The following is a 16,332-nucleotide window of genomic DNA, read 5'->3' on the forward strand; positions in this document are numbered from 1 at the left end:
ATGGGGGTTGCTCGGTTCTGGTATAAGATTTTATCGGATTAAAAGTAACATACAGTTTTGCCCCAAAATGTTCAGATTTAAATTCCATGCCTTTTTCCAGTTTTTTTCCTGAATATTTCCCGTGATTTTTTTAGGCCAAAAATTGTCAATGTTAATAATGAAACTACTGCTATTATTATCATTAAAACCTGTTCAGACTTCAGTATATATTGATTGCATAACGCGAAAGATATTTCAGAATTTTGGTTCTTTTTTCTAGTTTGAACCATTACGAGTCCAAACTCCAAAAAGTTGAATTTGTAATTTTGAGTATATTTAAAAAGATTTTCTTGGTCAAGGGATTCTAGTTTTTGTAATCGTCAAACGCGTCGATAAAATAAACGATTGTGTTTGAGCCGTAACGCGGAACGCTTTAAGATAGATGCCAAACGTTTACGCGTTTCGACATAACTCGTTAAAATGTATTATTAAGAATCCTTAAGTATGGGTGGTACCACTCGACCAGTTTAAAGTATTCGAAATAATACACCTTTAGACAGAGATAAAAATTTAAAGTCATTTGGCTTACCATAAAGGGCATGTGATTGATGGAAAAGCAGACGACAGCAATGGCGGCGACAGACGTCCACCGGAAGTTAGTTACGGTCTTGTCCGAAGCGTAGGGTCTTTGCGAAGTCTGTCTTCCATTGTTACAGGCAGCCACGCCGTAAAGTAACCGGGTACTCCCACTTCCGGAGCTCGAAACACTTCCGCTACTTACAGTACCTGTAAGTCCTGGTGTATTTCCCGAACTCAAAGACGAGGACGACAAACAATGACCTCCATTCGCGTTCCGATCTCCGCCGGAAGTGACGTTGACGCCAAAGTTATCGTTACGGCATCGATGTACTTCAACGTCAGCCCAACAAACGAACGACGTTAGAGTCAGGACACCGTACAAGCACATGACAAAGATGGAGAACTTCAAGTCCCATCCCATTGGATGAATGGAACAGCCATCCGTGGCCACGTTATTCAGGGTCAAAGCTGATGGACCCAAACGCGCGAAAACCGCCGCGACACCAACAAACAGAGATATGACAGCCAATACGGCAATGTGATACCGGATTTGATTACGTCTGACGCTGAACCGGTACCTATATGGCCATCGAACGGTTAGAGCACGATCAACGACTAATGACGTCAGAGTGGCGATTTGAAAAGTTCTCGCGGAGGTCAAACCCCATAGGATAAAACCGCAGGGAGCTTCCATACGAGGGCTTATAAGGTTAAGTACCGAGAAGCCGAATCCGAAGAAAGCCGAGACCAGTTCCTGGCAGACAGTGGCGAGGAAGAACAAGTCCACGGTCCTCCATCGACGACGGTAAGTATGGAAGACATACGCGGTCCAGATGGACAGGACCACGATTAAGGGAGCGGCAGCCGATGCCGCTAACCAACTGTACGCGATGGCTTGCATCGTAATATTTTATGGCGATGTCACAGTTCACAAAAGTTCACTTTGAGAGTAAAATTGCAGAGTAGAAACACCCGTATTCTATTTCGCGATTGTAATCCAATCTATTGTGTGTATAATCCATTTTTGCGTATACCTGTGAAATATAAATTATACGGAAGGGTTAAAGTCGAATTAAAAATGTATTAAAAACGCATTAAAATTGAACAAAGATATTTTTAAAAGGTTTAAACTTTCGTTAGAAGCAGCTGATAAAAATGCAAATTAAAATATCAGGTTTCTATTAGATAAGACAAAATTAAAATATGAGATACTCGGAAGTGCAACTGAAATTATTCTTTCAGCTTTTTAAAATCTAGGCATTTTCTTGGAGTGGTTATAAACAGTTCATAATCAATAATACCACCTGTGTTATGCCTGAATTACAGTACCACAAAAGTATACGAAGTGCAGACATTAAGAACCTAGCTTGATCACTTCTGGGTTATACTTTGGTGGTGATATTTAAATCGTTTCTTCTGTAATTTAACAAATCACAGTTTCAAACGCATTCAACAACCCAAAAAGGGACGCGCATTACGTTAAGCTAGAAAGGGTAAATTGAGGGAACGATTGCGGAATTGCGATAAAGATCATTATATAGAAACGTTTGATTACAGACTTGGCCTAATCTGCAGTCACTTCGAAGCGAGATAATCGCTTTCAAGCAGCAAAAGCAAAACGCGTGCGCATTAAAGTTACATCACTCACGTTGCTCATCAATCATAAAATACTCAAACACACATTAAAGAAGCATGCAGTAAAAAAAAAGACAATCTCACGAGCAGAAAATAATAGACTGGCTACTTCAAAGGGGCTTGTCTGAAACACGGCTAGCTGACACGTAGCTAACCAAATTACGCTAAGAATTGTGTCGAACCCTTACGCGCCGTTCTTAACGGTGCCCCTTCGTGAAGAGTCTTACCAGTTACCGAGTTACTACATTAATAAAAGTAGTTTATCGCTGAAGTTTTTCAGAGAGTGCCTGAAGCTTAATATACTAATTTCGAAAACACATTTTAACAACTAAAGTTCACCGTGTAACTCATTTCTCTACTTGAATTGTAGAAACGCCATGACTTATAACGAAACATTTCGTGACCTTAGGCCCACATTAAAAGTTACCAGCTATTCCTGGGTTTTTCCTGACCGAGAGGAAGTCACCGTGGAACATTTTGCGCATTTGACTTTCAATAGATGCCTACACAAGTCATATTCCATAAGCATGACACTACTTATACTTCGTAATGTTAGAGACTGACAGCTCGAGCTAATTCAAGAACGACAAGCGAGAATTGACTACACGCGGTTAATTTTACAGCCCATATTCTTAGTCAGTCTGTTCCTTACATTTGGAACTCAATGATCACTGAATCGACAGAATTCAACATGTTTTTCAATCTGTTGTAGATAGCGATTGAGTTGCACTCACAAATGACTTGCAACACTTGTCTGTAAATTATCTATAGTAATTGAGGGTTTGAGCGTGTGACCAAGGGGTGCGCAAGGTCTCAATATCAGCGCTTCGTCAAAAATTGCAATCAAATGAAGCATTTCGACGGTAAAAAGGTTGAAACAATGCCGCGGGCTCTCATGAGTAGGCTTCGACATAAGACAAGTCTACAAGTCCAAAACCATTCAGTTTATTAATTCATTGGACCACTTTTTTAATTCAAACCCCGAACCACACCGGTCCCCATGACAACTTTAATCATTCCAACTTAAATACATAGGGTAAGGCGAACTGGTCCTTGGGAGTAGTTTAATTATTCAAGACATCAGGGGTGACATGTCTGCAGGACCATTTTGGAAATAGGGAGCTAACAACTGGCTAGGGGGAAAAATAGTCTGACGTCACGCAGCCCCCCTATGGTTGGCATTTTTGCGCGTAGAAAACTGTTTCCAACCGTTAACGGGGATGAAACTCCAGTAAGAGATAGAAGGTTGTGACGTTTCAGGGTCAGAACTGTTAGCTCCCTATAATTCTTACTTCGAGGCCTGCTCATGACATGCACCAAAAGCGAACAGCCCAGGCGCCAAAAAAGCGCGATGCAAGGCAGTTTTACCTTAGTTCATCGAAATGGTCTACCACTTAACGTCTGCACGTTTTAACAAGAATTTAAAGCTGAAATTCAAAGTGAATATCATCCTAGACGTTATTACAATAATTTATTAATAAAAAAAAGAACAATTCACTAATCACCCCCAGCTGACCGGGGAGAAAATTTCGCGTTTCTAAAAACCTCCGATTTATCAACTTCCGCTAACAATTACGCAAAATTGTGTGATTCAAAGCGAGAACACAATGTAATGAAAATTTAGAAACGTATTATGGTACTTGTATATTAGAAGCCAAGGGGTACGCCAAGAGAACGATCTGTCAAATTGCTTAGAGGATTTGATGGATTTTATTGTTTTAGGCACCCTTTCTTCAAGCAGGGGTCCGACGCCTACTGCGTTGAGCGTTAAAGGACCCCGGGTTAAAAATGGCTAAAACAAAATTAGTCATAATTGCGCGTGTAGAATCGTGTCTGGTTGGATCACGGGGTGACGTAGAACAGGCGCGTGTTGGATTTTGACCTATTCCAGATGCTTGATTACGCGTTACACAACTCACAACTTGACTAACTTTTTTTTTTTCATCGTAATCCTCGAATATATATATATAGAGTTCTTTTGACTTATAAAATCGTGGGTTTTAAATAGAGGGTATGGCACCTCATATTGTTCGTACATAAGGGGTAGTATTGTCTAGGGTAGAAAGCCGCCTTTAAGTCATAATCGTAAGATTATCCAGAGGTTTCTACGGCGTCTTTGAGAAAAGAAAAAATAATAACGATGGGATTTATTTCTTAAGTGTTGCCAATAAATCCATTATGATTGTTTATTTTATCAGGATCCTATTTCTAAATTATAGAATTGTAATTGGTTCAATCGCAATTTTAGGTGGTACATTTATGGTAACCGAAAAACCTTTGATATGTTCATTTATAATATGAGGCCAGGCTACTTCACTTGGTGGACAAAGTGACTGCAGCACCAAGTAACTTGGTCTCCTGGTGTAAATGGTATCAATACTCCTAGTCTGAAAACTATGCATATGACGATAAATTTGATTCGATTTAAAACTGAGCTTGCATTTTATAATAAAATGGTGGAAAATACTGCTTTTAATTGCCATTAAATATATCGAAAACAAATGTAAATATTCCAAAGGATTATGATATTAAGGCTAGAAACCCATAAGGTCCATTATCAATACCCAAAACTACACAACTGATACACAAAATCGAAGCAAAAGTAGCTAGGGCTAGTTGATAAACATGCTTTGAACTTAAGTTCAACAAACTACACGTATCTTAAAATTGAAGTTAAGCAGCCCGCACATTGCAAACTAAATTAGTCTTGATTCGACAACAGGGAAAAATTGCTTTCTTTGAAAATTATCCCAATTAAAGTTTAATTGTAGTACTCAATAAGTAGTGTTAGCAAAAAATTACGAATTCGTGAAAACATTGAATGTTCTAAAAACATCTAATGTTTTAAACTTTAGAACTTTAGATAAAGTTAAGTTTCAATAGAATTGATTTTAGGTTTAATAATTTATGGTTAAGTTTAGATTGGGTTTTAACTAGGTTTGGTTAGGTTTTGTTGACTTAGGGTTAAGTCTAATTAAGGTTCATTAACGGGGGGGGGGGAGTGTCTTCCACCCTAAATTCGCGTAACCCCTACAGTCATTCGAATTATTATTAAAAATGTGCAAACATCAAAAATTTCTAAATTAATCTTCAGCACACTTCATTAAACTGTAGACCATAGAAAAATATCATTAATTACAAGATCACTTACCAATTTAGCTATAAACCATGTCCCGGCACAAAATCCAAATAAATAATTAAATCAAGATTAGTTTTCCGTCACACAAATTATATCCGTGAAGCGTTTGTTCGCGATGGTGAGGGGGGCGGTGGTGGTGCAGAAGACAAGGACCAGCGGAAGATACGCGAGGAAAAACAAACGCGCGCGCGAAGATTTCCCGCCAACAACCGCCAAGCTAGGGTCCACGACAGTGTTGTTCTTAGCAATTTTGGGAATGTACTTTTCTCAACTCTAAAACGTACTTTTCCAGAAAAAGGGGGGGAAAACGTACTTTTAACTTTCACCCCCCTCCGAAACGCTTAGCGCGCCATCTAAGATACAAAATATCTTAAATATAATTATAAGATTATTTTTTATATTAATTTATGGAATATTATTTATTTTATTCTAATAATATAATCCATATTAATTAAAACCAAGTAATTAAAAATAAATAAACCACGGGAACATCAAAAGTCTCAAGCGTTAAGGAATGCTTAACCTCTCTACTCCGATAGCAGTAGCACGTTTAGTCGTTTCCCCCGGACCCCCACTCAAGTTTAGCGCCACTCTGGAAAAAAAAATTTCAGGGAAAGGGTTCAAAGGGTACAAAAGAACGAAGGGTGATTGGCTCATTTTTCCATTTGGCTTTTTTGCTGTGCGTAGAGACTTATTTTTTTTAAAAAAGAAAGTGAGTTGAAAAATAAAACAAGGTGTCCTCCAGATTAAGTTCGTCCAAAAAAAGAATCAACTTTTTTAAATACTAAGAGATTAATTTCCTCGTCGTTATTCAAAAAAGTGCAAAATCGTCCCCCAAAAAAATTAAAATATACTTCCCATTCTAGAAATTCCAAAAAGTACTAAATAACCTACCAAAAATACAAAATGTATTTTTCGTACTCGAAATTTGAAAATGTACTAAAAAAGTACATTTGTACTACCAAGAACAACACTGGTCCACGACCATGACTAAAAGAAGCACCAGGGTTTCAAGTCGCGCGAGAGCAGAGAGCGCGCTCTCCGCTCGGGGGAGGGAAAGAAGCGGAAAAACATAGCCCGGATAAAGTAAGAAAGGGGAGGAAGGTAGTAGCGCGCCTCGCCAAAGGGGGTAGAATAAAATGCGCCATCCGAGCGAGCGTTGGATCATAAAAAAAATGGCCAGAAATGTTTTGGTCACGTGGACAATTTTATTATGATTGCCTCACGTTTAGATTAAAGGCGTATTATCACCGAAATTAATATTCTACACGAGGTAATAGTACAGGGTGTTGCAAAAAGGGTGGGAGAACCGTTGCCGAACTGCAGTACGTTCTACGAGCGATTTTGAGTGGAATTGTTTTGCCCTAAGGGCCAATGTTTACATGTTTACGGATGACCCCTTTGAGTTTTGTTTCCTAGTTAAATTTAAAGGGTCACTTGTAAAACACTCTAAACATAACTTGTAAACAGTGGCCCTTAGGGCAAAATGTCATAGCCAAAGCCTCGCTTGGCCCATAAACATAATGCCTGGCAACGGAAACTTTCATGGATAATTTTTCACGTTTTTAATGTCTTTTTCCATTGGAAATTTCTAAGGAGTTTTAACTTAGATAAAGGAGGAAATTTGTTTTCAGCCTTACATTTAAAGGCCGACTTCCATCGAAAAGGGTTCTAACGAACTGAAAACTGAACATCGAGACTAACAATGAAGCGACCGGGCCGATTTTCGAATCCCCGCTGGGTCAAAAGTCGGAAGGGTTCGATCTAATTGAAAGCCGTGCAATGCGGTTCTAGCGAACTAAACATACACAATAGAAAATTTCCTTCAGGGGAAAGCAAAAATTCGAGAGGAAATAAATTTTAAAGGATTTCTATTGTTGATCTTCAGGTCGCTAGAATCACATTGCACGGCTTTCAGTTAGCGAGAACCCTTCCAACTTTAGACCCAGCGGGGCTTCGAAAATCGGCACGGTCGCTTCATTGTTAGTCTTGATGCTCGGTTTTCAGTTCGCTAGAACCCTTTTCGTTGGAAGTCGGCCTTTAAGGAGACCTATCTGCAACTTTAGGCACTTTTAAGAAGATCTATCAGCAACTTGCTGGTGTCTAATTGGTAATTAGGTGTTCTACCTTAAATATCAGGAACTCATATAAAAACGGAGACAGAAGTGAGCTGTAGTACCGTGATCTCATCTATCTTTCCCACATTTCGCCAGTGAGCACGTATACGGGCTCACCGTATTCGTCCACAACACCGCCATACTGGCAAAGCTTTACCGATCCAGTGCAAATCAGCTCAAGTAAACCTAAAAGGCTTTTTATACAGGTTGTTAATCTGTGAGAAATTAAGTGGGATGTTCTTCGGGCAATTTAGAGTTCAAAATGTTCTATAACATTTTGCCCAAATAAAAGGCCGACTTCCATCGAGAAGAGTTCTAGCGAACTGAAAACCGAGCATCGAGACTAACAATGAAGCAATTTTACGGATTTCCCTTTAATTAAATTGGCTTTGTCTTTCAGTTTCTATAAGGGGTCATCCATAAAACACTCCAAACAAAACTTGAAAACGGTGGACCGGACGGCAAAATCTCTTAAATCTGTCTAGGCCTATATTCTCGTGAACTCTTTGTAGTTTTTTACATAGACAATAAATAATTATTTCATTTCATCTTCCAATATTTTAGACAGTCCTTTCAGAAACTTAAGGCTCTTTCAGACGATCAAACTTTTTGACTCAGCTTGATGGGTCAACTCGAGTTGAATCAACTAGTTGGATCGTGTGAATAGAAGCTGAATGAGTTGAGTCACCAACTTTTTAATTTCATTTCTAAAGCCAATCAAAATGAGTTACAAAAAAAGCCTTTTTCGCGGGTTATTTCGTAAGTGCCAAGGTAGGTGGCAAACTTAATTTGCACGATATATATTGTCGGATCTTATATGGGTTCTTGGTTGGATAGACGAATCTGAGCACATCAAATGTCAGGCGTTTAAGAGAGCTGGCATGTAACTAACTTCATTAGGAACATATAAACCTTGCTACTTACTATCAGAAGTAAATTTCTTACTGTGCACTTTTCCACACTGTATAAATCCGGAGCAAGACAATTTGGTCTCGCCGAATTGGTCTCGCCATTTTGGTCTCGCCGATTTGGTCGCGGGACTAATTGGTCTCACCGATTTGGTCTCGGGACTATTTGGTCTCGGGACTAATTGGTATCGTGATTATTTGGTCTCGGGACTATTTGGTATCGTGATTATTTGGTCTTGGGACGGTTTGGTTACCTAATTAGTTGCCTCCTTTTCCAAAGCAATGGTCCCAATAATTCGTCGCCACCTTTTCCAAAATATTCTCCTATTAATTAGTTGCCACCTTTTCCTAAATATTCTCCTATTAATTAGCTGCCACCTTTTCCAAAACATTATCCTACTAATAAGCTACCACCTTTTCTAAAACATTCTCCTACTAATTAGTTGCCACCTTTTCCAAAATATTCTCCTAATAGTTAGCTGCCACCTTTTCCAAAATATTCTCCAATTAATTAGCTGCCACCTTTTCCAAAATATTCTCCAATTAATTAGCTGCCACCTTTTCCTAAATATTCTCCTATTAATTAGCTGCCACCTTTTCCAAAATATTCTACAATTAATTAGCTGCCACCTTTTCCAAAATATCCTGCTATTAATTAGCTGCCACCTTTTCCAAAATATCCTGCTATTAATTAGCTGCCACCTTTTCCAAAACATTCTCCTGCTAATTAGCTCCCACCTTTTCCAAAATATTCTTCTAATAGTTAGCTGCCACCTTTTCCAAAATATTCTCCTAATAGTTAGCTGCCACCTTTTCCAAAATATTCTCCTAATAGTTAGCTGCCACCTTTTCCAAAATATTCTCCAATTAATTAGCTGCCACCTTTTCCAAAATATTCTCCTATTAATTAGCTGCCACCTTTTCCAAAACATTCTGCTACTAATTAGCTGCCTCCTTTTCCAAAATATTCTCCTATTAGTTAGCTGCCACCTTTTCCTAAATATTCTCCTAATAGTTAGCTGCCACCTTTTCCTAAATATTCTCCTAATAGTTAGCTGCCACCTTTTCCTAAATATTCTCCTAATAGTTAGCTGCCACCTTTTCCTAAATATTCTCCTAATAGTTAGCTGCCACCTTTTCCTAAATATTCTCCTATTAATTAGCTGCCACCTTTTCCTAAATATTCTGCTATTAACTAGCTGCCAACTTTTCAAAAATATTCTCCTATTAAATAGCTGCCACCTTTTCCAATACTTTCTCCTACTAATTAGCTACCACCTTTTCCAAAACATTCTCCTACTAATTAGCTCCCACCTTTTCCAAAATATTCTTCTAATAGTTAGCTGCCACCTTTTCCAAAATATTCTCCTATTAATTAGCTGCCACCTTTTCCAAAATGTTCTCCTATCAATTATCTGACACATTTTTCAAAATATTTCTATTATTGCTAATAAATTGTTCGTGGTAAGAGGCGGGCTTTTAATACTCATATAAATAATCTTCTTACCCCCAAACAATGTTGGGTTGGGTTAGCTCCCGAGACCCAATTGTCCCGAGACCCAATTGTCCCGAGACCCAATTGTCCCGAAACCCAATTGTCCCGAGACCCATTTGTCCCGAGACCCATTTGTCCCGAGACCCATTTGTCCCGAGACCCATTTGTCCCGAGACCCAATTGTCCCGAGACCCAATTGTCCCGAGACCCATTTGTCCCGAGACCCAATTGTCCCGAGACCCAATTGTCCCGAGACCCAATTGTCCCGAGACCCATTTGTCCCGAGACCTTAACGGCGAGACCAAATCGGCGAGACCATAACGGCGAGACCAAATCGGCGAGACCATAACGGCGAGACCAAAACGGCGAGACCAAATTGTCGCGTACCGTATAAATCAGAGTTCGGACAAAAATTTTATATTTAAAATTCTAGACTTTTCAAGCTTATCCCTAAAGAAATTTTTCCAATATCCCTAACCATTTTAAGCTCACTTCATCACACATGGCCCATCCCTGACCAATCCCTGACTTTTAAAGAAATTAACTTAAATCCCTGACTTAGCCAGGTTTTCTCAGGTCCCGTACGAACCCTGTATATGTTGATTATGCAATTATTTTATAATCTTCCTTTAAGAAAGGGGAGGAAGAAACTGGTAATAAAAAATATTTCGACTTTAGGGCAAATATTAGAAGTAGAATCTTGAAGTTGGCCCATCGCTACCTAAGCATGGTGACCTGAACGCTTCGCTTACAAATACCAAAACTAGTTTTATGACAGTTTTAAAACCGATACGATAAAAAAAAAATTTAAATATATATGTATTACTAGTGTATTTTGTTCATATTTCATCAAATTTAGGTTTTGATAAGTAAATTATTTGTGAAATTATACTTTAGATTTCAAAATTTTTAAATAATTCTCACGGTGAATTTGGTAAGGCTGGAGATTTTTTTAATTTAATTTTTAACTGTTTTGATTTACGCGGAATTTCAGAATGGAAAGTTATTTTACGAATTTGAATATTTACGGTTGACTTTTGATTTATAAAATAGGGAAAATTTTGTAACGTATGTTTTACGAGAGAGAGAGGTTGCCCTCAAAACATTCATCAGAATATTTAAATTTTTCGTTCAATTTTCGCTCCACAAATTTATTTTGTTATCGAGGGTGAAAAACATACGAGAAATTAATTTTAAACCAAATACAAAATTTAAAGTAAAGGGATACAGACATGCTTGAATTATAAATCAATTTTTTATAATTGTAAGTTTCTAAGATACGAGAAATTTAGAATTACAGAATAGGTTTTAGATGTACAGGTGTAAAATTACAATAATTAAAAAAGAATTAAATTAAATAGAAAATATAATAAACTTTAAATATAATATTGAAAAAATAATTAAGATGATGACCCAGACCAATTTAGTAATATTTCACTGATTGATAATTAGCATCCAGCCCAAACCGCTTTACCTATAAGGCTGGATATTTTGGAGGGACGTTAATCTTAAGTAGTAGCCATGCACTACAAAATATTTTCCAATCGGCGGCCATATTGAAAAAATGACGACCAGAAAAAAAAAATCAGAAAAAAAACTTTACGTAACAACGTTCACGAGTTACAACCAATTTCACTAAAATTAGGATTCTGGTTCGCTTAAATCCTATAGACGATCTATTGACTTTTATGATTCTACGTGGCGCCATATTTTAAAATGGCGGTCCTAAAAGTAGTACAAATGTCCTAAAGGGCTGATGGGCAATAACGGGTACTGCTAATACAAACATAATTGACAATTTCGGAAATTACACGCGGAGTAACCAACACACAGGGGCGGGGTCGCCATTGGGGTATTCTCTCTCGCCAAAAAGCACCAGTAGAGGCAGTGCGAGTTGGCAAGCCTCCAAACTTGGACTCCATCTGTCGTTGCTTCTTGGCGCTAAAGTGAATACCCCAAAGGCAGCCTCGCCCCTGAGTGTTGGTTTCTCTGTACGTAAATTAAGAAATTGTCTATGGTCTGCTACCACGATCTTTCACGTGACGTCACACCCTCCTATCCCTTACCCCGTTTTTGGGGACCATATTGGAATTCGTTAGTTCAGGCCCTAAATTCAGACTACCAATATTGACGTCACATCCCCGTAGCTCCTCCCTTCTCAGTACAACTTTATTGTTTAAAATGTTTTTACAATGTCATACAGTATCTCTTTAATATTAAAAAATGCGTTTCAATATTTCCTCCAATAATAAAACGGAAGCTCGGAATATAAAACGCGGAAAGAGTGGTTTGTTTCAGCACTCACCCCCATTGAAGTTCTACACACCAGAGAGATTTCCTACAGGAAAGGGATTAAAATAAAAACACTCCATAGCGAGCAAACGCGTAAAAATCAGTTCGTCTCTCAAATAGGGCAATTGTTTTAAATTCGGGGTGCTGCTTCTCAACGATTATATAAACAGATAGTCCCATATTACTTCCCATTGTGGATATTTATGGTACGTACAATTGCGCTCTCCAACCTGCACGATTCAAAATCTCCTATGAATATTGACGGGTCTTTAAAAATAATTGAAAAGAGCAACCACTTTGAAGTTTGAACATTACAGCCTCTGCGAAAGCGCTTACCCCATAACCATATAATGCATAAGTATTGGTCTGTTGTAAGGGCTTATAATATACCCTTTTCAAAAGGCGAGCCGCAATGTCATCTGCTTGATATATGGTTAAGACGGATCCAAAGACCATAGATGAGGCTTCAAATTTACTAGTTCTCTTGTTTGAAGCTATATCTAATGTATTTGGATTCATACACCTTATATGTTCAGTCTGAAGAAAACAAGGTGGTCAAACACCAGACTATTTTACCCCTGATCCTTTTGAAAAGGGTTCATAATCGGCATTGTCCATGCGAAGATCAATAGTCATAGGTTCCGTGGAATAGACCGGTTAGAATGACCACTTTCCACCTCCGTCCTCTGCTTCCCATCCCCGCTATATAGACGAGTAAGAGTTGCCTTAGCTTTAACCGACTATTTCATCGCTCATAATACAATCCTATAAATAGTTTTCACTAAAAAGGTTTTTCATCGTTCCTCCAGTGTTACCAAACCGTTGGTAAGCTTAAAGACTGGAGAGAAAAGGCTAGCAGTTCAGTTTAAATCAGTACTCGACTGACAACCCTGAACTAAAATTAAAACTGAGAGGGAAGGGGATAAATTTCTTCTTTCCAGTACAGTGAAAACAATCTACAGCTTGAATTAGAGAGGGATGGAGTGCAACCCCCAATATTACAACGTCGCCTCTGTACCCCCACCTACGGCAGCGAAGTCCTCCCAGCATCCTCAGCGTCGTACAGTACGGAATCGTAAAGGACGCCCCTTCTGTTTTAAAAATTGCAGCTAGTTCTCATACAGTGTCACAAAGCGGCAGCACTTAACAATCGTCTACCGAAGGGTAGGGGCGTGCGCGAGGTACATTGGGAGAGTTTCAGTGCGGCAAGTCGCCCATCATCATTACCACTCCATCTTACCTCTTTTCTCTCTGTCTACAGTAAGCCTTGTTGAACCAGAACACTGCAGAGAGAAAAGCAGTTTGAATCAATACTTGCCTGATAATCCTGCACTGAAGTTAGAACTGAGAGAGGGGGTGTACATTTTTCTAGCCCCTATACAGTGAAAAATATCTATTTATCTACTACAAAGTTTCAAGATTCATGGAGAGTTGAATCTTAATTCATGTTAGCACTAAAAACAAAAAAGTCGTGTAACAGGGGAGCCATGAAATTAAAAAATAACGTCACCAAAACATGTTATGTCGAGAGAGAGAGAGAGAGACAAGGGGTAAAATAAATGACTCTTCCGCTGTCAAAATTTTGCCGCTAAGGTGCGGGCGTAAACGAGGAAAAATTACCATAGAAATGAAAATAACCGCCCTTCCACGAAACTTTCGCAGCGGCATTTTACTTGGCGGGAGGTAAATTAACGAGTGACTCTGATGACCCTTAACGCCTTTGACACCACCATGCCTGCAAATAATCGAAAACCTATTTGACGCTAGAGCTAAAAATAATCTAAATGTACCCCTGAGGAGAAGAAGCTTCGATAAACACAAATATTGTACGCGCATTTACCGATTAATAACATGGTAATAAGGTAACTCATTTATCATGACGTACGCGTCAATTGTGTCTATTAAGATCTATCCAACCAAGGATTAATGGTGGACGATTCGAAGCTAGCTAAATTACAACATAAAACTATCATATGAGTTGAAAGTATATTTGCTAAGAGCACGTATCTTTTATGAAAAGGTAGGAGGGGCGTCTCATAGCCTTGAATTAATTTCTCGAAGAGGTGGAAAGAGAACCCATCGCCTATATAGACCTACTAGGTATATAGTTATGACGTCACACCCTCTTATCTCTTACATTGGTTCTGGCGGCCATATTGGAAGTGGTCAGCTTTGGCAATACCATTATTGACGTATGCAGTCTCTTTAATTCAGTCTCGGATGGTGATAAGATAAGCCCGTATGGCAGACCAATACTTACTCCTTATAGGGTAACGAATTGATGCCATATTTTCATTGCCTTTTACTTTAAGCTCTAAGATCAAGAGATAGGCAATTAACTGAGAGATGGCTCGGTGTTCCCATATTACAAGGTAGTTGCTTTGACATTACCTGGGAGATAGGTTTGCTTTTAAATCATACAGATACAATAGATTTAGGGTAAAACCGACTCGAAAATACGCGATGGCATTGCAATATTTTAATTTTACTTTCGTACTTCAGGAAACTGGCAATCGTATTTCCGGAAATTGACGGCCAACTAACTGAGTGACGTCGACAAAAACGGTAAAACCATGGAAGAACAAGCTGTGACGTGCACAAACAATTTTACGAATGGTCTACTAACCAATAACAACATTGGATAGAAAAAATGAAGTTCTATCATAAGTTTATAGGATATGACGCTACATATACTTCGTAATTCTAGAAACTTAGAGAGCTAGTTCGAGAAGGACTACACTCGGTTTTGCAGGACTTCCATCTTCCTATTTAGTCTGTACTAAACCTTTGACAGCTTCTTACCAGGCATCGCTTTACGAGAATCTACGTCATTTCATGACAAGCTCTCAGTAACCAGTGACAAACTTATGGAACATATTTTATGAACTTATGGTTCTATAGATAGTGTGCGGGCAAGTGTTGGGAGTCATTTGTGAGTGCAATTCAAACGCTATCTACAACAGAATGAAAGCTTGTAGCTCTGTTCGATTTAGTGTTTATTCAGTTCCAAACCCTAGATGCTCTTGCAAGTTACTAGGGGAAGCGCGGTTAAAGTTAAGAAAACGTAAGATGAAATTTCTCTAGCTCCTTCAGTCCGCACTATGCATAAGCAACGTTACTTGGAGCGATACAAAGAAAGGTCAAATACTGACAAATTGGAAAATATTCGGGTAGGCAGATGGATATTGAGCAATTTTCGATAAACCCCAAGGAATTAAACAAAAAGAGAAAGAAGAAACTAAATATCAAATAAAGAAAAACACACGCAGGCGTTATTCGATTGAAAATTCACCGGCAGAAGTTTGTGGGAAAAAATCTCAGAAACTCTTAAGTCAAGTTTACTCGTTACGGAAGAAGGATAACGGCAGTTACACGCCTTCCACAGTACGTAGACTCCAGGAAAATTAACATAGGCTGCTATTACATTACATTGTGAGGGTGTTTATTCCATTCCGATTCTAGGGTGGGTTTTTTCTTCTTACTTTCCTTGTATATACAAAGTGATTTATGATTCAAAATCCGTAGAGGTTGGAAGAACCACCGCTAACTTGACTAAGCCCGAACCTTTCTTCGGAACATCCCAACAAGTTTAAAGTCTTCCTACTCCATACCTACTCTACCAGGAGTAAATCAACTAAAAAGTGCTAGTGGTGTGTTGATCGCCCTGCAAACCAAGTCGAGACGCAATTAAGAGGTTTTCTTGAATAATAATTAAATAAATATGACTGATATTAAAAATTTTAATCGTCATTAATTTACCTTAATTCTAGTTAAATCGTTTTAAGAAACTTTATTCCTAAAATACTTTTAAGCATAGCTATTGTTGACGTTTGCAGTTTTTGGAAATTTAGGGTATATAAGGCGGTTGATTCACAAGAAATGACAAGAAAAGCCGCAATTGCGTGAACCTTTGGTTGAAGCCCTGACATTGGGAGGTCGGACGTTTCTCATAACCCTAGCGATGGGAGTAGAAGCCGAAAATTGCTTTCTGCGAACACGTTTGCTCCGATTTGCAAACTGCGAACGCGGTAACAGACACACACTCACACACAGACAGAGACATCCAGTGTAATACCTTTCCGTGACGTCATCGTCACTCTGAGAGGTAACAAGCGCGTTTGCTGTGAGCGGTAATACTTATCGTTGGGATTGTGCCTTTCAAAAATCTTCGCGGAAAACTATGCCGAG

The 16,332-nt window shown here is 38.7% G+C and overlaps 1 protein-coding gene and 1 long non-coding RNA gene across 2 annotated transcripts in view; one reads left to right on the forward strand and one right to left on the reverse strand.

Annotated features, from left to right (window-relative positions):
- LOC149702980 (uncharacterized) overlaps positions 1-5,557 on the reverse strand; it is a 68,252-nt gene extending 62,695 nt beyond the window's left edge. Inside the window, exons 1-2 of the mRNA XM_089866875.1 lie at positions 5,345-5,557; positions 569-1,592 (exon numbers count right to left, since the gene is read on the reverse strand). Coding sequence (XP_089723001.1) covers positions 569-1,459 — 891 coding nt within the window. The 5' untranslated portion in view covers positions 1,460-1,592; positions 5,345-5,557. The remainder of the gene's footprint in view (positions 1-568; positions 1,593-5,344) is intronic.
- LOC149702968 (uncharacterized) overlaps positions 1-16,332 on the forward strand; it is a 201,414-nt gene that overhangs the window by 149,188 nt on the left and 35,894 nt on the right. The window lies entirely within an intron of this gene.

The sequence above is a fragment of the Phalangium opilio genome, unplaced genomic scaffold (genome assembly GCF_054372755.1).
Source record: "Phalangium opilio isolate 3A_F unplaced genomic scaffold, DU_Popi_V2 ptg000017l_1, whole genome shotgun sequence".
Classification (NCBI taxonomy): domain Eukaryota; kingdom Metazoa; phylum Arthropoda; class Arachnida; order Opiliones; family Phalangiidae; genus Phalangium; species Phalangium opilio.